Below are 21,423 nucleotides of genomic sequence, written 5' to 3'. Positions count from 1 at the left end.
CACAGCTGATGTGGTCATGGGTTCACGAGAAGCTTGCTCCCTGTGTTGATAATGTTGGGCCAGGATTACAATCCTGGCAAGTGTCCTACCCTGAGAGAGGAGCTTTCATGAGGAGTGAAAGGGGAAGGGAAAAACTTGTGGGTGGAAAAATGAGGGTGGAGGCTCCAGCTATCTGTGGGGCTGTTTATTTGCCCAGCTGTTTCTTTATCTGGATGAGCTTGGAGCCTGTGAATGTGAAGCATTTGCCAGGACTTCTGAGAAGCTCAGGTCCGGATACTCCAAATTGGTCTGAGTTGGCAAAACTCCATGCAAGTTATTTTTCCGGATGGAGAGAAGTGTGTCTGCAACATGCACAGCTCCTCTGTTAATCCCTTCCACCTCCAGCCTCTGCCCCTGCCCCTTGGTCCTGCCACCCTCCATCCCACTCCTGGCCAGCCTGTCCTGCTGCCACCAGGACCCAGCATGATCCCAGACTTGTCCTCCCCTCCCAGTTCTGTCCACCAGTCTCATTCCTGATCTGGCCAGATGGGAAAAGCTGCTGCAGCTGAGAACCCCACACTCATCTCACTTGTGGCTGAGCAGCAGGAAGACCATGTGGAAGCACAGGAACCCCCACCCAACATTGTCACAGCAGATCCTTTGCACAACGCTGTCTTAGCGTGGCTTTGAGCATCTGGAACTGGTGGGGTGGGGGTGATGGTGTGGCTGGAGATGCCAAGTGTCCCTCCAGAGCCACAGTGTGCCCTCAGAGCAGGCAGCAGTGCTGGGGACAGCCCCCAGTGCTGGGGGAGGCTGCTCAGAGCAAACGTCTCCGAAGTGAGAAGCGCGGGCACTGGTCCCCGGGTGTCCCGTGGGGAGCAGCGCGGTTCCCTGTAGGAAGCGGGCCAGAGCTGTGTGTGCTGGTGTGGAGCAGCTGCAGATTTATTTAGAATGCCGTGGGCAGCATGCGGAGCTGCAGATAAACACACGGGAGGGGAGAACAGAAGCAACAACATTGAGGAGACGCTGCTGTGCTGGGAGCGCTGCACTGAGCTGCAGCTATCGCAGCCACCAGCGGTGGGCCAGGGGCCAGGCTCCCACCCCTGCCACTCCCACATGGCCTTGCTCCATGTCCTGGGTGCCTCGGGGATCTTCATGAGGCTGCCAAGGCATCAGCCTCTTACCCTGTTTTCTGGTGCTGCCAAACCAGCAGGATGGCACCATGAAAGTGGCTGTGACAGTGAGTGAAGTTGCCAAGGTGGTAGTCAAGGCTTTAACAGTTGGCCTTGGGGTTGCCCATGGTGGAGTTGGTCTGTGTTTTTTGTCCCCAGCAGAGGAGCTGGTGCTGTTATGTGCCCATGTGCTTGTATGAGCATGGGGCAGCCCCAGGTAGGAGCAGGGAGGCTGCTGGGGGTGATATGGCTGTGACAGCCCACCATGGTCACCCTGGGCGCGGAAGTGCCAGGGGCAGGGCAGCCCAGTGGAAACTGCAGGTGGAAGGAGCTGCCTCAGTAGATGATGGGTTCCCATGCCTTGGGGCTTATCACACTTTGTGTGGAGCTCGCATCTGTGGCAGAGCTTTGTCCAAATGATGTCCCTGGGCCTGGAGTCACCTGTCACTCAGAAGTGTCCATGAGCATCTGGAACAGGTTGCCCAGAGAGGTTGCCCAGACTTCCCATCCCTGGAAGTGTCCAAGGCCAGGTTGGACGGGGCTTGGAGCAACCAGGGATAGTAGCAGGTGTCCCTGCCCATGGCAGGGGGTGGAATGAGCTGAGCTTTAAGGTCCCATTCAAACCAAACTCCTCTGGGATTCTGTGCTTCATCCAAGATCCTCACAGAGCTGCTGATGTCATTGCAAAGCCTCTCTTGGTGATTTTTGAGCAGTCTTGGGATTTCAGAGAGGTCCCAGCTGACTGGAAGTCAGCAAACATTGTCCTAATTTTCAAGAAGGGCAAAAAGGAGGACCCTAGAAACTACAGGCCTGTCAGTTTCACTTCATTGCCTGGTAAAAACAATGGAGAGCATTATTCTGAGAAGTATTGAAAAACACCTGGAGGACAACCTAGTCATTGGTCACAGCCAGCATGGCTTCATGAGGGGTAGTCCTGCTTATCAAACCTGATTTCCTTCTCTGACAGGGTAAACCCACCTGGTTGATCAAGGGAAGCCAGGAGATGGAATCTTTTTTGATTTCAGCCAACTTTTGATACTGTCTCTCACAGGATCCTTCTGGACAACCTGTGCAGCCCCCAGCTGGATAAACACATCATGTGATGGGTGAGAAACTGGCTCACAGGTCAGGCACAACAGGTGACAGTGACTGGGGTGACATCAGACCTGTCACTGCAGGGCTTTGTCATTGTCCTGCACTCTTCAGCATCCAATGACTTGGACACAGGACTGGAAGGAATATGAGGCAAGTTCACAGAAGATACAAAACTGGGAAGAGCTGTTGCCTCCCTCAAAGGCAGGGAGGCCCTGCAGAGAGACCTCAACAAAATAGAGGACTGGGCCATCACCAACCGTGTGAAGTTCAACAAGAGAAAGTGCCAGATCCTTTACTGGGGATGGGGCAGCCCTGGGTGTGTGGGTGGACCAGGCAACAAGAGGCTGGAGAGCAGCTGCAGGAAGGGACCTGGTGTCCTGGTCAATGGCCAGCTGGATCTGAGTCAGCAGTGCCCTGGCAGCCAGGAGGGCCACCCGTGTGCTGGGGGACATCAGGGAGAGCATGGCCAGTCAGGCAAGGGAGGGGATTGTCCTGCTGTGCTCTGCAGTGGGGCAGCCTCACCTCGAGTGCTGGAGCAGATTTGGGCACCACAAAGTAAGAAAGATAACTATTAGAGTGTGTCCAAAGGAGGGCCATGGCAATGGTGGAGGGCCTTGAGCAGAAGCTGTGTAAGGAGCTGCTGAGGGCACTTGGTCTGTTCGGCCTGGAGGAGACTGGAAGAGACCTCATTGTGCTCTTCAACATCCTCCTGAAGGGCAGCAGAGAAGCAGGTACCAATCTCTTCGCTCTGGTGAGCAGAGACAGGACTTGAGGAAATGTCTGGAGCTAAGTCAGAGGAGGTTTAGGTTGTATATTAGAAGAAGGTTTTTCAGCCAGAGGTTGGTTGGGCACTGAACAGGCTCCCCAGGACAGTGGTCACAAGCCTGTCTGAGTTCAAGGAGCGTTTTGACAGCACTCTGAGGCACAGGCTGGGGGTGTTGGGGTTCCCTGCACAAGGCCAGGAATTGGATTCCATGATCCTTGTGGGTCCCTTCCAGCTCAGCCTATTCTATGATTCTATAATTCTAGGTTGGACAGGGCCTGGAGCAGCCTGGGACAGTGGAAGGTGTCCCTGCCCATGCAGCTGGATGAATTTTAAGATCTCTCCCAAACCATTCTGTGGTTTCATGGTTCTGACTCACATCCCCTTGTGCTGACCCTGCAGGGTCACTGTGATTCATGGGGACCAGTTATTCCCAATTTTCTATAATTCAGGTGCTCTCTGCTCTGTGTAACCCCATCTCCAGAAGGATTTCAGCCTGGGCAGCAGCTTGGTGCCAAAACTGCCCCAGAAGGGGCACACTGGAGTGTTCGAGCTGTGTGTGATGGGGACCACAGCCCTGGGACCCCCTGCACTGTGAAGGGTGATAGACAGGAGCCTCAAACAGGAACCTGGTTTAGGGAGGAAGAAGAAGGAAGCTGAGCTAATTTAGCTGTCTTGGAGATGGATCATTTGCCACCCGTGAGCACCACAAGAGAGAAGGATTTTGGACTGCAGAGTCTTTGTAGAAGGAAAAGGAAATCCAATAGCTGGCAGCTGAATGGTGTAAATCCAGACTAAAATTAATGGAATATCTGGTGTTTTTTATGGGAAGATAATTTGCTGTTGGAAAAACTTGCTTAAAACCTGCAAATTTCTTCTCCTCCTTCTCTCTGGGCCAGCCAGAGTGGATGCAGAGCTCCAAGGGGATCCTTCAGCTGAGGATAAGGGGGTGGGAGCAGTGGTGTACTGAGCACGACATTTCCACTGCACCGAGTTTTCATTAAATAAAAGGCTTTTAAAAATGCAAAATGCTTCAAAATATGAACTTTATTTGGGGAATTATTTGTAATGACTTAGAATATATCTTGTTTTCCATTTTAGTCACTGCTATTAATGTACTTACTATGCACCACTGTCATTGATAGTTAAGATAAAGTAACAGATTCAGGGGGTTTTTAAAGCTTCTTGCTAGCACTGTGTGAAAAATGTTGTTTTCCTTTTAGATCAAACGCCACTGGTGTTTTAATGAAAAAGCAAGATCCTCTGATAAAGTAAACACTATTATTGGCTTATGTAAACAAATACTCAGTTTAAAAAGAAATTTTGTAAATCTGACCCACAGCATTTCGGGATTAGCTGTTTTCCAGAACTCTTCTTAGTGGGAAAAATTGAAAAGAACTACTTTTTGCTTTTTACTCTTGGAATAAAACCAAATTTCGAAATCCTGGTTTCCTGTGAACTGGAAACCGCTGGCTGGAACCAGAGTAGTGAACAAGCCACAGTCTGAGGAGGATTTACTGCCAGGAGTAGGTGCAGGGAGCACAGTGCTGCCCAGGCACTTTTTGGGGTGCCAGTGGGGAACAGGAGGTCACATGCATGGAGCAGTTGTCACCTCTGCATCCAGGCCTGGCTCTTCAGTGATGGATCTGCTCAAGGCGGAGCTTTTCTTCCTTTGTTTTTGTTCAGTGGAATGAAAGTAGAGAAGGTGGAGATGCTCTTGGGGGGTTTGTGGCAGTGTGATTGTTTTGCTGGTGGGGAGAAGTACAGCAGAAGGACATGGTTACACCCAGTAACTCTCCATTCTGGGACCATTCTGGGACCACCCTTGGCAGTGTCCAAAGCCAGGTTGGATGGGGCTTGTAGCAACCTGGGATAGTGGGAGGTGTCCCTGCCCATGGCAGGAGGCTGGGACTGGATGGTCTTGAAGGTCCCTCCCAACACCAACCATTCTGGGACTCCTGGTGTGTATGGGATGCACACTTCCCAGCAGCTCTGCAAGTGCACTTGGCATCCCCAGGGCATGTGCTGAAATCAGGGGCGGATTCACATTGTCCCTGCAGAGCAGAGGGACAGAATTTCCCCTCTGGGCATGACCATGGTCTCAGCACAGAATCACTGGCCATGTGCTGCCCTGTGCAGTGTGTCCCCCCACACTCTCCTCATGTCCAGCCTCGGTGTTTCGAGGCCTTTGGGCAGAATTTCTAAGCTGCATTTCCTAAACTCAGGAATATTGTCCTATTTTCTTAAACTGTCAGCCTTGGATGTGGTGCAGAAAAATCCCTGTTTTGCCATGAGCATGTGGCTGCAGACCTGGAGGAACAGAGGGTTACCCAGACTCTGGAAGCCACTCATGGAAGTGTCCAAAAAAGACTTTTGAGCACTCACTGGGAAGTGTTAAAGTGAGTAGATGTGGTTATTAGAGACGTGGTTTAGTGCAGAACATGGCAGTGCTGCAGTAATGGTGGGACTCAATGCTAGCTGGCTTTTTGAACCATGATTCCAAGTGTCTGTCCCATTTATTTCTGATGGAGCTGGCTGGCACCTGCTCATGTTGGCCCAGATATTGGGGTGCCATAACCTGAGCAGCCCTCAGTGCCATCAGTGCAGTTAAACCAACCTACAGCTATTTGGGGTGAAAAGAACTCCAGAGTTGGAAGCATCATGAGCTGCAGGAAGGGTGAGGAGGCTTTGCTGTTGCCTGGCTTAGGAGGACTTGTCTGTGCTGGTCGGTGGTAGCATCACCTGACCTATTTCAACCCAAATCATCTGGAAAACCAGCTTTAACAGTGGTTTAATTTTTTAGTACTTTTAAGTCCTAAAAGTGCTGTTCCTCCCCACATCCTACTGCATCTCAGAGGATTCTCCCTACTGTGCAAAGTGCTGAGAAAAAAAAATATCCTGCTTTTGGCAAAGGAAACTAGAAGGTGATGGAGGATCCGTGCTCAGGCTGCTCCTCATATGCAGTGGTAGAACTGGGCTGGGGGTACCTGGATTTAGGATTGAGAGGAGGAAAATCCAGCTTGGCTGGTGGATGGAAGAGTTCCCACTCACAGCAGGAGACATTGCCTATGCTGGGCACCTTGAGGTCCTGCCTCAAATCCTGGGGTCAGTTTTGGGCCCCTAATGAAAATTAAGACATTGTGGGGCTGGAGCATTTCCATAGAAGGGAATGGAGCTGGGAAGGGTCTGGAGCACCAGGAGAGGCTGAGGGAGCTGGGAAGGGGCTCAGCCTGGAGCAAAGGAGGCTCAGGGGGCCCTTGTGGCTTTGCACAACTCCTGACAGGAGGGGACAGCCAGGGGGGGTTGGGCTGTGCTCCAGGGAACAGGCACAGCAGGAGAGGGAACGGCCTCAGGCTGGGCCAGGGGAGGTTTAGATTGGATATCAGGGAAAGTTCCTTCATGGGAAGGATGGTCAGGCATTGGCCCAGGGCAGTGGTGACATCACCATCCCTGGAGATGTTAAAAAATGTGTGGATGTGGCACTTGTGAACAAGTGATTCACAAGTGGTTTAATGATGGTTTAATGCTGAGCACATGATTTAATGATGAACATTGTTTGGTGCTGGGCTGATGGTTGCACTTGATGATCTTGGAGGTCAATTCCAACCTTAACATTTTTTGATTCCATGATTCTGCATGGGGGCCAGGGAGCAGTGGGCAGTGGGTGGGGCTCAGTTGGGTGGAGGGACCAGTGCTGGGTCCTCTGGCTGAGATGTGGCCAAAAGGCTCAGTGTGGGATGGGCTCCGGCCCTGCAGCCCTGTGCTATCACCTCTCCACCTTTTTCCCTGTCTCCATCTTCAGTCCTTTCATCTGCAGCCAGTGACTCCTTGTTTCCCCTTCCTTCCACAGAGACCCTGATGGACTCCACCACGGCGACAGCAGAGCTGGGCTGGACGGTGCATCCTCCCTCAGGGGTAAGGCATCACCTGACGGGGACCTGGAGCTGCTCTGGGGTCTCTTCTGCACATGAATGTGGCAGGCCTGGCCCAGGAAAAGTCAGGCACTGATGCAAAGTGCCTTGGCCATGTGGAAAGAGCACAGTTGAGGTTTCCAGTAGTTTTCTAGGAAATGATACTCCAAAAAATACCCCAGTGATGGTGGGATGTACTTCCCACCCCAAAGAGTCACACAGTGTGGTGCTAGAGGAATCACTGTCTCCATAGAGCTGGCATGCAGCCACCTAAAAAGGAGGAGAGGAAGAAACAATATGCCAAGGCCACCATCATTTGTCCCCAGTGTTCTCAGTTGTTATTCCATTGCCTGTCACTTGTAGCAGGATGAGTGCATTAGGCTCAGGTCCTGAAAGGACTGGCATCCCACAGAGAGATGTTTGCTGGCTCAGCACAACTACCTGTCTTCATTACCAGGGCCAGGTGTGCCCTGAAACATGTTCAAAGACCACCCTGAAGAAACTCCTTTAAAGAAGAGCTTGGGCAAGGCAGTGCATCAGGTTCATCCCCCAGAGGGTGCAGGCACTGCCCAGGCTCCCCAGGGAATGGGCACAGCCCCCGGGCTGCCAGAGCTCCAGGAGTGTTTGGACAATGCTCCCAGGGATGCACAAGGTGGGGTTGCTGGGGTGTCTGGGCAGGGCCAGGAGTTGGACTCAATGATTCCTGTGGGTCCCTCCCAACTCAGAACATTGTGTGACTCTGTGATTTCTGCACCATTCAACTCATGGGAGAAAACCAGAGTGGAGCCACCTCTGTGTCCCACGTGGGGCATCAAGGTGCTTCAGAGCATCCTGCCCACCTCTGGCTGTGGAACCAGCAGCAGCCCACAGTGTCCAACCCCCCAGACATGTCCCCTTGCACTTGGGTGGCCCAATCCAGCCTGGCCAAAGTCTGGAGATTCTTCCCATGTCCGTGCATGGCAGTGGTGGCTCAGGCTCTGTCCTGCCTTCCATCCACCCTCTGCAGGGGCTGGATGAAGACGTTTCTGTGGCACGCACCCCCAGGCTGACAGCATGCCCCCGATCTGAGCCGACTTGGCAGAAGAAAAGAAAGAGCCCAGGACAGCCTTGTCTGGGAGATTAAACCGAGCCGTGCAGCGTGGCCACGGTGCTGCGCCAGGCACGGGCACTGCCCATCACCATGAGAAAGGGCAGAGCTGCCCGGCCCCGCCACTGCCTGCCGAGGGGGATGACGGGCACACAATGCAGGGGAGAAGAGGTCAAGTCTCTTTCTCTCGTGGCCCAGCCTTTCTTGTTTGCGGTGTTTCCATATGTGAAGCACGCCCTGCTCCCGCTCCCCAGCCCGGCCATAATGAGGCCGGGGCCTGCTGGAAGCCTCTCCCCGGGTTATTGTGCTGCTGCCTTCCTTTGAGCTCCCGGCATGTTAATTAGAGAGCCAAGAGAAAGGGAGAGGCTTCTCATTAAGCGTCGAGGAAGCGCAGGGGCTGGTGCACGGGGGTGACTTTCTCTCCCATCTGGGAAAAGGGAAGTCTGGAGCCAGCCACTCGCTGTGGCAGGGATGTGGGAGGATGCTGGGGATCCCGAGCCTGGCCCCCAGGATGCTCCCAGGCCCCCATCAGGGTGGAGATGCCCATCTGGACAGTGCCATGCAGTCCCAGTGGTTGGTGGGATTGCCTCCTGTCTCCACCTTTGAGCAGGGCCCTGAGGGGATATATGGGCACATCGTGTCCTGCTCTGTGTTCATCCTGGGTGACAATTCTGCGGTGCCTTCATGGCCTCATGTCCACAAGCAGGACAAGGCAGTGCATCCCACTCAGAGGTGGCTGGCCAGGTTGGATGCAGCCAGCATCACCTGGAAGACAGAAGCTGCTGTGTGCTTCTTTTTGGGGATTATTACAGACCCCAAAGCCCAAACAGTTGCTTTATGTCTGGCTCTGAAACTCTTGTGCCATTCATATAGGTCCCCAAGCCCTGCCTCCATCTGCTGTTCATCCCAAGCCCCGGAGACCCTCATTCCACCATGTGCTGCTCCTGCCTGACCAAGGCTGAGCTCTCTGGGCTCGTGTCCTTACTCTCCCTGGGGGCTGGGCAGATGTGGGTGGGGGGGTCCCTTGGTCTTCGTAGCTGCCAAGGTGGGTGTCTGGCGTGGTCCAGGTGAGGGAGAGCCGCATCAGAGGCAGGGCAAGGGGAAGGAATTGCTTCCACATGCCTTGATTCCCTCACTCCCCTCCCAACCAGTGCCCTGAAAAGCAGGGAGATCCTACAATTTTCCACTAACACACCAAATTTATTTCTGGAAAACAAAGCAAATGCTCCGGCTGTGTTTTGCAAGGATGCTCTTCTTGTCCCCCAGCCCTGGCAGCAGATTTACAGCTACTGCCAATATGAAGTGGTTGGAGCTGTTGGGGATCTTCCCTGACAGCCTTCTGTTGGGCTGTGAGCCTTGATGTGCTAGGAGCAATCTGTCTCCCATCTCCTGAGCCTCTTTCCCCAGTCCTGGGTGCCCTTGTGAGGCCATTTACAACCTGAGAGGCTGGGGATGCTCTGCTCCTGCAGGATTTTCCCTGGATTTAGTCCTGGCACTGGTGCTGGATCTGGGCTGTGCTGCTGCCCTGCCCTGGGTGTTGTGATCCTGCATCCAGGGAAGGGTTTTGCTTGGGGTGTAACATCCATGGGAAACAGCTCGGCTTCCAGTTGAGTTTTCTGAACAAATTCAGAAGGAGCAGTTCCAGCTGGCTGGGACTGTGTCACACGCCAGCAGGGTTCTGGTCCCTGTTGCCAGCATCACACAGGTGCCCTGGGTGGGGATGGGACTGCAGGGAGATGCTCTGCACTCTGGCAGGGGCTGGGCAGGAGGAGATGCTCTGTGAGCTGAGGGTTCTCCTCCCACAAAGACCCTTCCCTGCTGGTGCTCCCCACAGAGGAGCAGTGGCCAGTTATAGGCTGCAGCTCATGCCCTGCATCCCCCTCTCTGAAATGTCCCCATCCTACACAGAATGGAGACAACAAGCACTGGAGGATTTGGGAAAAAACAGCCTGGGGAAAGGGCAGAGAGCTGGAGAAGGCCAGATGATGTCACAGCAGCCCTGAGCTCTGTGGGGACCCAAGGGGACAGCTGGAGCTCTGTCAAGGGGGTTTAGACTGGATGTTAGGAAAAGGTTCTTCCCCCAGAGAATGCTGGGCACTGCCCAGGCTCCCCAGGGAATGGGCACAGCCCCAAGGCTGCCAGAGCTCCAGGAGTGTTTGGACACCACTCTCAAGCGCAGGGTGAGATTGTTGGGGTGACTGTACAGGGCCATGAGGTTGACTTGATGATCCTTGTGGGTCCTTTCCAGCTCAGGATGTTCTCTGTAACTCTACGGAGCTTCCTCCAGAGCTGGCAGACTCAGTCAGCTGGGGAGAGCTGGGCAGAGCTTCCCATGGGGAATCTGTCAGCTCTGAGCTGTCTTGCTGAGAAGGATGTTGCTGTCATGGCACAGCTCATAGGCATGTCTGCATCCCAGAGATCCAGTTCAGGACAGCTGGGGTTGGGACCTGAGCACACCTGCTGGAGGAGCTCCAAAGCATTTGACTGTCAAAGGGGCAGGGATGAGGGCTCCAGTGGGGCTTACCCAGCACCTCCCTTTTTGGGAATGCAGCCGGATTGGCCATGGTCCCTCCTGCCCCTGGGAAGAGGCCCTGGCTGCAGCCAGGCAGGAGGTTTCATAGCTTATGAGGAAGCAGGTCCTGTTGCTATGTCTGTAACCAGCACTGGTGGCAATCTCTGTGCTAAAGGCACTGTGTTCCTTTGCCAGAGGCACAGCAGTGCAGTGCAGCCATGGGCACAGTCCCTATTAAAACCATTTCTGCAGAGCAGTGGCCTTGCTGTCCCTCCAGCAGCAGAGAGGCTTGACCCTGAATGCAGGCGTGGAGCATGGTGCTAGTGGCAGCAAGGTGGCCTGAGGGGCCCCTTTGTCTGCACAGTGTGGAGCCTGCCTGGGGCACGGTGTGGGTCAAACCCTGCCCAGGCAGGCACAGGGCACCTGCAGGGGGGTGCTGGGAGGAGATGCTGGGCACTCTGGGACAGCCTGTGGGATGGGGTGGGCACAGAGAGGGCAGCTGGGGCTGGCAGAGCCTACGTGGCCCATCGTGGGGATGCGAAGAGGTGAGCAGGGTGGGGAGCACCCCTTCAGAGCAGCCCCTGACTGTGTGTGTCCTGCCCGCAGTGGGAAGAGGTGAGTGGGTACGATGAGAACATGAACACCATCCGCACATACCAGGTGTGCAACGTCTTTGAGTCCAGCCAGAACAACTGGCTCCGCACCAAGTACATCCGCAGGCGAGGAGCACACCGCATCCACGTGGAGATGAAATTCTCTGTCCGGGACTGCAGCAGCATCCCCAATGTCCCAGGCTCCTGTAAGGAGACTTTTAACCTGTACTATTTTGAGTCAGACTTGGACTCGGCCACCAAGACTTTTCCTAACTGGATGGAGAATCCTTGGATGAAGGTGGACACGATTGCTGCTGATGAGAGCTTCTCACAGGTGGACTTAGGTGGACGGGTGATGAAGATCAACACTGAGGTGCGCAGTTTTGGGCCCGTCTCCAAGAACGGTTTCTACCTGGCCTTCCAGGACTATGGGGGCTGCATGTCCCTGATTGCCGTCCGTGTCTTCTACCGCAAATGTCCCCGTGTGATCCAGAACGGGGCCGTCTTCCAGGAAACCCTGTCGGGAGCAGAGAGCACCTCGCTGGTGGCAGCCAGGGGCACGTGCATTGCCAATGCTGAGGAGGTGGACGTGCCCATCAAGCTGTACTGCAACGGTGACGGCGAGTGGCTGGTGCCCATTGGCCGCTGCATGTGCCGGGCTGGCTATGAGTCCGTGGAGAACGGGACCGTCTGCAGAGGTAACCACGGGCTCTCCTCTGCTGGGGGCACTTGGGATTTGCATCTGGGATCTGCATGAACCGTCTGGGAGGGAGCTCCTTGGGCAGGGGTGGCAGAGGGGCATGTGTAGAGGCTGACTCTTCCCCAGCTCCTCACTTCCTGCCCCAGGCTCATCCGTCCATTGCAGAGGTTGTCCATGACCTCCAGGCCCCCAGAGCCGCTGCGTTCAGGGCTGGCGCCTGTTGCTGGTGCCATCCATGCTCTCCAGGTTTTGGAGGCACACACATGTGGTGCATGTTACCAATCTGCAGTTGCCTCCCAAAATACTGGGGCTGTTATGCTGTTGGTTTTGCTGTGTGCTTTGGCATGGGCTAAATCTCTTCTTGGATGAGGGGAGTGGGAATGCAGGGTCCCAAAAGGGTGCAGTGGGAGAGAGCAAGTTGTCTACAGTGTTTTTCTGGTGAGGTGCAAATGACCCAGGGCAGGAACATGGTCATGGCCTGTTCAGAGCTACCTGGCCCCTGTGCTCCTCAACAGCCAGAGGTTTCCTGCCCTATAAATGTTCTGCTCTGTAGATGTTCTGCTCCCCCATAGATGTTCAGAGCACACTCTGAGTGCCTGCTGAGCTCAGCTGAGCACCATGGAGCCAGCCTGGTCTCAGGCCAGCAAGAGGCTCAGCCCCCCCCTCCCTGAGCTGAGGTCTGTGCCCCTGTCCAGTCATACATGGGCTCGGGAAGGTTGAGAAGGGAGCTCCTGGGGTTGCTGGGAGGGAGGTGGGGACTCCAGAGCTGTGTGATGGGCACCTGCAGCTGTGCATGCGCGGAGCAAACCACAGAGTTTGGCAAACAGGATCTTTTTCCCCTGTCCTGGCTGAACCTCCAAATCCCTGTGTGGTTCCGATAGCATTGGCACACTCCAGGCAGAGCCAGGGCTTCTGAGATCCATTACAGACATGTTGGTGGCCACTGCAGAGCCAAGGGAGGAGCCGTGTCTCCTCTCTTCTGGCTGTGTAGGGTTGGCCAGGTAGAACCAAAGCATGGGGAAGGTGCTGGTAGTGGCAGACAGACACACTGGAGAGGGGAATGGACCATCTGATTGTGCTCAGTAGGGACTGCAGGCTGTATGGTCCCCTTGGAGAGGGCTCCATGTCTGCTGCTAGTGGCTGGGCTGCTCATGCACCAAAATTCAAGTCCTGGTGTGCTGTGGGGATCATTTAATATCCATTATTTCAGCTACTCCATGCTTAGCCACTGAACGCCTCTTCCCACCGAGCTCGGGCAGATCAAGTGTCTTACAGCCTTAGCAGGGAGGGGATGGGGACAGCAAGGAAGCACTGCTGGAAACTGAGCCTGGCTAATGCCTGCCTCGAAGGGCAGACGGGGCTTTTACAACTCCCAAGTGAAGCATCCGTAGCAACACCAGAGAGCCCCAGTGATTCATGGCAGCTTTTCCATCTCAGCCTGTTTGTTCCCAGAGCAGACCCAGCCTGCATAGTGCTTTGCTCTGATGCAGCCGGGGTTTCTCGGGGAGCTCCCCGGTGCCACTGCTCCCCCAGCCGAGGGGCAGTCCCCTCGCATGGCCCGGGAGGGGCTCCCGGGGCCGCTCCTGCAGAGCCCTGTGCCCGCAGGGCTGGGGCAGCAGAGCAGGCAGGAGCGGGGGCCGAGGCGGGGGAGCGGGAAGGAGGGAGAGGCCGGTCCCCTCTTTGTCTGGGCAGCAGCAGCAGCAGCAGCAGCGGCAGCAGCAGCAGGATTTTGGGAGGTCCGGTACCTCGGCAGCTGTTCCTGCAGCCGGTGCTGGCGAGCACCGGCCCCGCGCTCCCCGCCCTCATTAATCACGCGGTGGCCGCCAGTCCATCGTCTCCATGGGGCAGCTGGCTCGGGGCTGCCTCCCCTTCCCCTTCCCCTTCCCCTTCCCCTTCCCCTTCCCCTTCCCTTCCCCTTCCCCTTCCCCTTCCCCTTCCCTTTCCTATTCCTTTCTCCCCCTCTTCTTTCCTTTCCCTTTCCCTTCAGTCTTTGCCTTTGCCTTCCCCATTCCTTCTTTCCCCTCCCTTTCTCATGTGCGGGGCAATCAGGGCTAGATGGCACCCCAGGATTGTGCCCCTCCATTTTTCCCTGGCAGCCCCCAAAAGAGGAGTGGGGACTGGGAGGAGAGCCAGACACAGAGCTGGCAGGACAGCCATGGAATCCCCGTCCTGTCCCAGCCCTCCCAGTGAGCTGCACAAAGGGCTGGGAAGGGGCTGCTCCCCCAGCTCTGCTTGGGAAGGAGCTGCAGGATGTGTCCTTTTGGGATGTGTCCTTGTGGGACGTGTCCCTGCGGGATGTGACCCTGCATCCCCGCCCTCCTCCCGCCGGGTCCCCGCCCCGCTCCCTGCGGAGGCAGCGGTGGAGCCGCCTGGCTTGGGGGACTCACTCCTACATGTGGCTGGCAGGTTTGCTCGTGTTTCCAGGGGTGGGAGGGAATCTGGGCCCCTTTCCAGAAGCAAAACAATAGCAAATCTGAGCTGGCTTTGGGGGTGAAGTTCTCTCACACACTCAGGCGCCCAAACAGGACGTGGCAGGGAGCATGGGGGGCCACGGTCCTGCTCCACCAAAGGGCCCAGGTGGAGAAGGGCATCCCAAGGAATGGACAACCCCTGTGTGCAGCTGGAAGGAGTTGCTCATTTTCTCTGCTGGGTTTTTCATCTGGCTAATAGCACGGCAGCCTGCTCGCGGCAGTGTGCACAAGGGATATTTATGGAGGAAGTTCATGCATCTAACAGCTTAAGCTCTTCTAAGCTCACAGCCCCAGCACAAAAGGATTTAGGGGCAGTTAACAATTCAGTGTGGTTAAGAGATTTTCATTTGCCTGGGCTGGCTTGCTGCTGCTCCTTGCTGCGAGGGGCTGCACACACCCCAGCCCCGTCCTCCCGCTTCACCTCCTGCTCCCTGCCTGCTTTTCTCTCTCCATCTCCCTGTTCTTTGTCTGCACCTCCTCCTCCCCTCCCCTCCTCTCCCCTCCCTCCCATGCAGCACATCGAGCGTTTCTCCCTCTGCCTCCCGTGCCCATTGGCTCCGCTCAGGCACGGCGGGGGCAGAGCCATTGTGTGCCCTTGGGCTGGCTGGACAGAGGATGGGCACTGCCTGCACGGCTGTGCTGCCCAGGGACAGAGGATGGGCACTGCCTGCACGGCTCTGCTGCTCAGGGACAGAGGATGGGCACTGCCTGCACGGCTCTGCTGCTCAGGGACAGAGGATGGGCACTGCCTGCACGGCTGTGCTGCTCAGGGACAGAGGATGGGCACTGCCTGCACGGCTGTGCTGCCCAGGGACAGAGGATGGGCACTGCCTGCACGGCTCTGCTGCTCAGGGACAGAGGATGGGCACTGCCTGCACGGCTGTGCTGCTCAGGGACAGAGGATGGGCACTGCCTGCACGGCTGTGCTGCCCAGGGACAGCTGCTGATGGCTGCTGCTCCCAGCCCTTCTTCCCCTCTGCAGCTCCTCTCCATCACAGCAGGGCATCTCTGGTCCCTGCCTTCTCTTTGTTGTGCTTCTACAGCACTGAGCACCGGGAGTCCTGGTCTTGCTGGGGTGACAAGAGATGGTTTTGCCCTGCAGAAGCTGGTGGTGACACTCTCTGGCCGTCGGAGACCTCTGGTGTCATCCCTCGGGGTCACAGGCCTTTCTGAGAAAGAGAGGAGCTGCTGAGCTGATGGGAAGAGTAGAAACCGAGTCAGAAGCAGGCTGGCAGCTGTCTTCTCCTTGGCTCTCTTCTCTGTTCTCTGCCCCTCTACTCTGCTTTTGTGAGACCCTCCTGGCAATGCTGCCTCCAGCTGTGGGGTCCCCAGCATTAGCAGGATGTGGAGCTGCTGGAGTGAGTCCAGAGGAGGCCACAGAGATGTTATGAGGACTAGAGCCCCTCTGCTCTGCAGCCAGGGCTGCAGAGATGGGGATGTTCACTTGGAGAAGACTCCAGGGAGAGCTCCAAGCCCCTTGCAGTGCCTAAAGGGGCTCCAGGAGAGCTGGAGAGGGACTGAGGACAAGGGATGGGGGGACAGGACAAAGGGGAATGGCTTCAAATGGACAGAGGGCAGGAACAGATGGGATATTTGGAAGGCATTCCTGGCTGTGAGGCTGGTGAGGCCCTGGCACAGGGTGCCCAGAGCAGCTGTGGCTGCCCCTGGATCCCTGGCAGTGCCCAAGGCCAGGCTGGATGGGGCTGGAGCAGCCTGGGCTATGGAAGGTGTCCCTGCCCATGGCAGGGGGTGGGACTGGATGAGCTTTAAGGTCCCTTCAACCGAAACTATTCTGGGATTCTCTGATTTTGCAGTTTAAGGTGGAGCTGGCCCTCCCCTGAGGGGAGCCCCAGGACTCAGCAGGGTCCCCTTCTCTGCCACGATTTTGATGTCCAGGGCAGCAGATCTGCCACCACCCCACCATGTGTGGGTGACGTGGGCTCAGGTGTGACAAGCACGTGTGACAAGGACCCCGAGCCATCCCTCCAGCACAGAGGGTGGGAAGCAGCCAAATTGTACTTGGGATTTGGAGGGGGCCAAGTGTGTGCTGAGGGCTGAGAGCAGCTTCCTGATGTGCTGGAGCAGGGCCTGTCCGAGCTGTCTCGCAGCCGCAGCCCATGAGGACGTGATGTTTTCCTGATAAAGGCTATTTATGGCTCTGGGCCTATTTTGGGTCTGGGCCTCCTCTGATAGTGCTGGACCCAGCCAATAAATTGTAAGGCTTGTGGGGTAATCGAGTTCTTCCAGGAAGCATTCCTGGTTGAACTGGAGCAGATACAGCCAATTGTTCTGGAAATGTTTCCAGAGACAGAGAACTACCCATTAAATGCTTCCAGAGGCTGTCCCTGCTTTCTTACGCTGCTGGGCCTGGCACTCCCACCTCAGAGAGCTCCATCCATCGCCACATCTCTGTGCTCTCTGTGCCTGATTGAGGGTAATCTTTGGCCCCTGCTCCTCTGGTAAGGTTTTCAGCCAACTTTTTTGGCTCTCCCCAGGCCTTGGCACTGCTTTAACCTTCCCCTTGGCAGATCCAGTTCCCCACATACAGGCTGCTCATGGCAATCAGCTGCATGCCAGAGGGGATGCTGAGATTCCCTCTGCCTGCATCCCCCCTTTGTTTAACCATTTTGGCAGTGGCATTTCTCTGGGTGCTTTTGGAAGATCCTTGTCCTTTCTTGTGGGAGTGGGGGAACTGGGACTGCATCCTTGTCCCTGTAGGTGTGATTTGACACGTTTTTACTGGAATACACATTCCTTGCCTGTGCCCAGTTCCCCAGGGATTGCTGTATCAGGAACCCATCATTCTCAGTATTTACCACTCCACAGCTTCCATGTCAACAGCTGACTTTATTGGGAACACTTTGGGCTTTCTCCTGGGTCATTGATAAAAATGTTAAACAGCCCAGAGGCACGAACCACATTTGTTGGCTGCAGCAGGAGCAGCCCCGCTCGGATCTCCGGCCGCGCCGTGTCTGCCTGCCAAGTTTTAATTCATCGAGGATGTCCCATGGTGTCGGTGGAGCCACTGATTTCAGAATCAAAATATCCTGTGTGTTAGCCAGGGAAAGGCTCTGCAGAGGTTTGGGTGGGTGACATTAATGCCATTACCGCCCAGTCAATCTTGTAATTGCATCAAAAACCCCTACAAGGCTAATTTGCCTTAATCTGTTTTCCCTAAGGGCACACAGGTTGGCACTACTATCCCTGCCTTCCTTTAATCCCTCGCTGACCCAGTCCTGGAGCTGTCACAGCCTTATTTGACTGGTACTGATGTTGCAACCCTAAAATAGCCACAACTGCCTCATTTAGCAAATAGCTTTTTCCTCCATCTCTGAAACACCCTGCTGCCTCACGGCATGTGGAAAGTGAGCATTGAGTGTGCCCCAGTCCATCACCTACACCCCCTTAGGTAGGTGCTGCCCTGACAGGCTGATTTAGCAATGTTTAACTTTAGTGGCTGCTATTTAACATCTTGAGTTACTGCTGGAATGGAAAGTATTCCACCATCATCCTCAAAGATTATTACATCACCTGGCTCCTTCCCAAGTACAAAACAGGAATTTGTCTGCCTTTTCTACAGGCTTGCTGACAATTTGAATGCTCCCAGCCGGCCGGGGCTCGGTGGCATTGTTGGATTCTGCTTTTGGGGCTTCTCCCTCTCCTCCCTCTCTGTCTGGGAAGCAAGAATACAGGGTCTTTCTTTCCATGGCTTTGATTCTTCTTGCTGACCTCTCCATGTTGTGAGTCCAATTAAGGCTGTGGTGGAGACTGCAGCTGCTCACTGGGAGCCACTCCACACCTGCCTGCTGCTTGTCCTCTGCACATTCCTGTTGGAGTTTGGGCTTTGGCAGGTTGGAACAGGACCCAGGGGAGCTTGGCAGAGCAAGGGGGTGTCAGGCAGGGGGGTTGAGGCATTGATTTGCTGGTGGTGTGAAGCCCCAAGAGATGCTGATCTCACAGGAAGGGTAATACATGGTCCAGGAGTGAGGCAAAAGATGTGCAACCAGAGAAGGGAAATGGACCACTCATCTTGAATAGGAAATGCACCTTCTGAGGAACTACACCTTCTTGGGAAACCAAGGAAATGAGAGTTCCTTTCTCATTTTGCTTTCAAGACAAGGAATGGACTGAGACCTTCCACAGAAGTGTTTTCTCTGCAGAGAAAGGGAGGAGATGAAGTTTTTGAGGACATGAGAGTGGATTTTGAGCAGCAGGAGGTTGCAGAACTCTCCCAGCCCTGCTGTGATGGTGCAGGAAAGACCTCAGCAGGATGCATGAGGTGATCTGGGGGCAGCCCATGGGAGCCCAGAAGGGAACAGCCTCTTCTCATTTATCAGTGTGGGCAGGTCAGAAATCCCTGGGGTTGGAGGGAAGGATGAAGATCGCAGGTCCAGCAAAGCCCTGAGGGAAATGATGGCCATTCCTCAGAGAAACGTGGTGGAGTTTTGCATTGCCATTGTCTGCCACAGCTGCTGCTGCCCAGAGCCTTTGCCCCAGCCCCTTCATCCCTCTGCTCAAGGTCTCACAATGATTTGGGTTGGAAGGGACCTTGAAGATCCCACAGAATTGCAGGGATGGTCTCTGCCCCCCTTCCCCTCCTGGGATGGGCTGCTCCCTCCATCCCACTGTGCTGGGATCAGCGAGGAGATGTGGGGAGGGGAGTGAAAGCAGACCTGGGGCTGGTGTCCCCTCTGTCCCTCTGGGGCACAGGGACACTCAGTGACACGGGTGCTTTCCTGGAACTGATGTGTACCCAGGAGAAAATCTCCCCCTGATTTATTTTTACAGCTGAAACAGCATTTTGGATCAAACACCACATTCCTGGTGCTGCTACACCCATGTGAGCAGGGAATAGCAGCTCTGGCAGCATCGTGTGCTGGTGCTGGTGGGAGAGCAGCATTTATTCATTTATTCCTCTCTCCTTCCTTGGCCTCCCCTTCACCCTCCCCCTTTTTTTGGTTTTTTTCCTTTTTTTCCTGAGAAAAGTGGTAAACATTAATAGGAGCTGGAATGAATAGCTGGGATTCAGGGCCAGGATTCCAGGATTTTAACTCATTATTGCCATAAAATGAAGGGAATGTAGTTTTTTGCCATTAGTTTTTTTCCTTTGATTGATTGAAAGCTCTCAGACATCTTGGGGGGGAAGGAGGATTTTCCCTTGAACTCCTCACAGTGCTGGATTTTTATGGGGCAAGAGGAGAGTATTCTTCATTGTATGTAACTTGAGGAAGATTGGAGAAAATACTGCTTTTGAGGATTTTTTCTTTTTCATTTGAAATTTTTCAGCAAGCTGGGCCGAAGCCAAGAGATTGTGTTGTACATTTAATTTTGGGAAATACCCTCCGACATTCTCTGCACTGATTTAAATTTTTTCTGATGTCAGATGAGTCAGATGTGCTCAGCTAGAGCACAGCTCTTTGATTTTAGCCACACTAGGTAAAAACCTTACAGAGAATTTAATCTATAAACCATGATTAGCTTAATTAGCTCCAAGGAAACTTGTTATTGTTCCCCTTATGCCTTAGAAACATAATCTAAGTCACTGGGAAGTGCACAGAAAAGTCCCCATAAAGGTTGGGAAATTGAATCAAAGTGTTCATAGCTCATACAATGGCTCTGTTAACACAGACCAAACTTCAAACAAGGTTTAATTAGGTTTGGCCAAGGAAAATACACTTTTACTGTCATGATTTGAAGGAGACCTTAAGTTTGGTGATGCTCTGTGATACCCAGTCCTTGTGTGGGTGGGTGGAGCTTAAACACCTCCTGCCTTCCCCTCCAGACCGTTCCCCATCCTTGAGGACCTTCTTTGGATGCTTCCCAAGAGCTTAAACAGAAGAGGCTCTGAACCACATCCTGTGAGCCCCAGCAGGAGTTTTCTTCCCACAGGGCAGCAGCCCCCTGCCCACCTGGCCTGGATGCTTTTGGGGGAGTCCAAGCAGTGGGGAAGGTGGCTGAAGGACCAGAGAAACTGTAGTTTGTAGGATGGCAGGTCCTGGAGATGGAAAATGGGGAACAGGGAATAGCATGAGCAGAAAGTAGGAGTCACTGGGTATGGAAATCAGCCTGGGAGGGGGAGACAGGAAAAGGTTGTGGTCTGGCACCCAAAAGGGGACCTGTGTGAACACATTGTGACAACTGTGAAGCCTTTCCAGGTCTCTGCAGCAAGATCTTCAAAAGCTGAGATCTCTTCTTCTCCTCAGCATGTTGAAATGACACCTGTCAAGGAGTTGGCATCCTCATGGAGTCCTTAGAGGTAACCCAGAGATTTTGGCTCTGCTCCTTGTGTCAGAAACCAGAGAGACCTTAGCAGAAACTGATGTTTTCACTTGACCAGGGGGAGTCTTGATGCTTGAGTGTGTGGTTCTGCTCCCCAGGCACTTGGACTCGCCCCCAGCTCCATGAAGGGCTGTGGGTACCACAGTGATGCTGCAGCAGCAGCCAGGGATGGGCATCCCTGCACCCTGAGGTGAGGGCCCCCTTGGAGATCCACAGGCTGCAAATAACTCCCATGACCAGGAGCAAATTCCAGCTGCATTTGGAGGGAATATCTTCAGGATTTGGGCACGGACAGTTTTCATCAATGACAGCCTCCTACTTTTGGAGTCTGTTGGCACTTGCAGACTATTGGCACTTCTGGAGCTCACAGAGACCCTGTGTTCAAACCATTGTTAAGGCTCAAACCACAGCCAGCAATTTCCTTCCAAAACATTGTGATCCCAAGAGTCCTGTGGTTGTTACACCCGCAGCTGGACAGGAACAGGAGCAGAGTGAACAATAAATGATCATGTGAGAAAGGGGTCATCATTCAAACACCAAAATGCCCAAACCCTCCAGGTTTGTCTGAGTTCCAGTGCAGCCTGAAGTGGAGCCTGTGGAGCAGGCTGACACTCTTGCTTTGCTCCTCATGGCATTTCTCCCAGCCTGGATGGCTTTGGAAAAGATTGTGGTGGCTTCTGAGGTGGCTGCAGGAGCAGCAGGCAGCACACTCCATGGGATGCCCCAGATCTGCCTTTTTATGGCCCAGGCTCTCCAGGAGGCTCCAGGGGGAGGCAGGAAGGGGCTGTGCAGCATCAGGGCCATCCATGTGGGGCAGCAGGGAGTGGTTTCCATCCCACTGTTCCTCTTTGTGCCTGCCCC

At 54.5% G+C, this 21,423-nt stretch overlaps 1 protein-coding gene across 2 annotated transcripts in view; it reads left to right on the top strand.

Moving 5' to 3' along the window:
• The window catches only part of EPHB2 (EPH receptor B2), a 129,286-nt gene that overhangs the window by 32,439 nt on the left and 75,424 nt on the right, over positions 1 to 21,423 (top strand). For both annotated transcript variants that reach the window (XM_030964023.1, XM_030964024.1), the window contains exons 2-3: positions 6,860 to 6,924; positions 11,126 to 11,810. In XM_030964023.1, the coding sequence (XP_030819883.1) occupies positions 6,860 to 6,924; positions 11,126 to 11,810 (750 nt within the window). The remainder of the gene's footprint in view (positions 1 to 6,859; positions 6,925 to 11,125; positions 11,811 to 21,423) is intronic.

Source organism: Camarhynchus parvulus, chromosome 21 (genome assembly GCF_901933205.1).
Source record: "Camarhynchus parvulus chromosome 21, STF_HiC, whole genome shotgun sequence".
NCBI classification, from domain to species: domain Eukaryota; kingdom Metazoa; phylum Chordata; class Aves; order Passeriformes; family Thraupidae; genus Camarhynchus; species Camarhynchus parvulus.
Note: the sequence above shows the minus strand (reverse complement) of the source record. Positions and strands in the feature narration are given on the sequence as shown.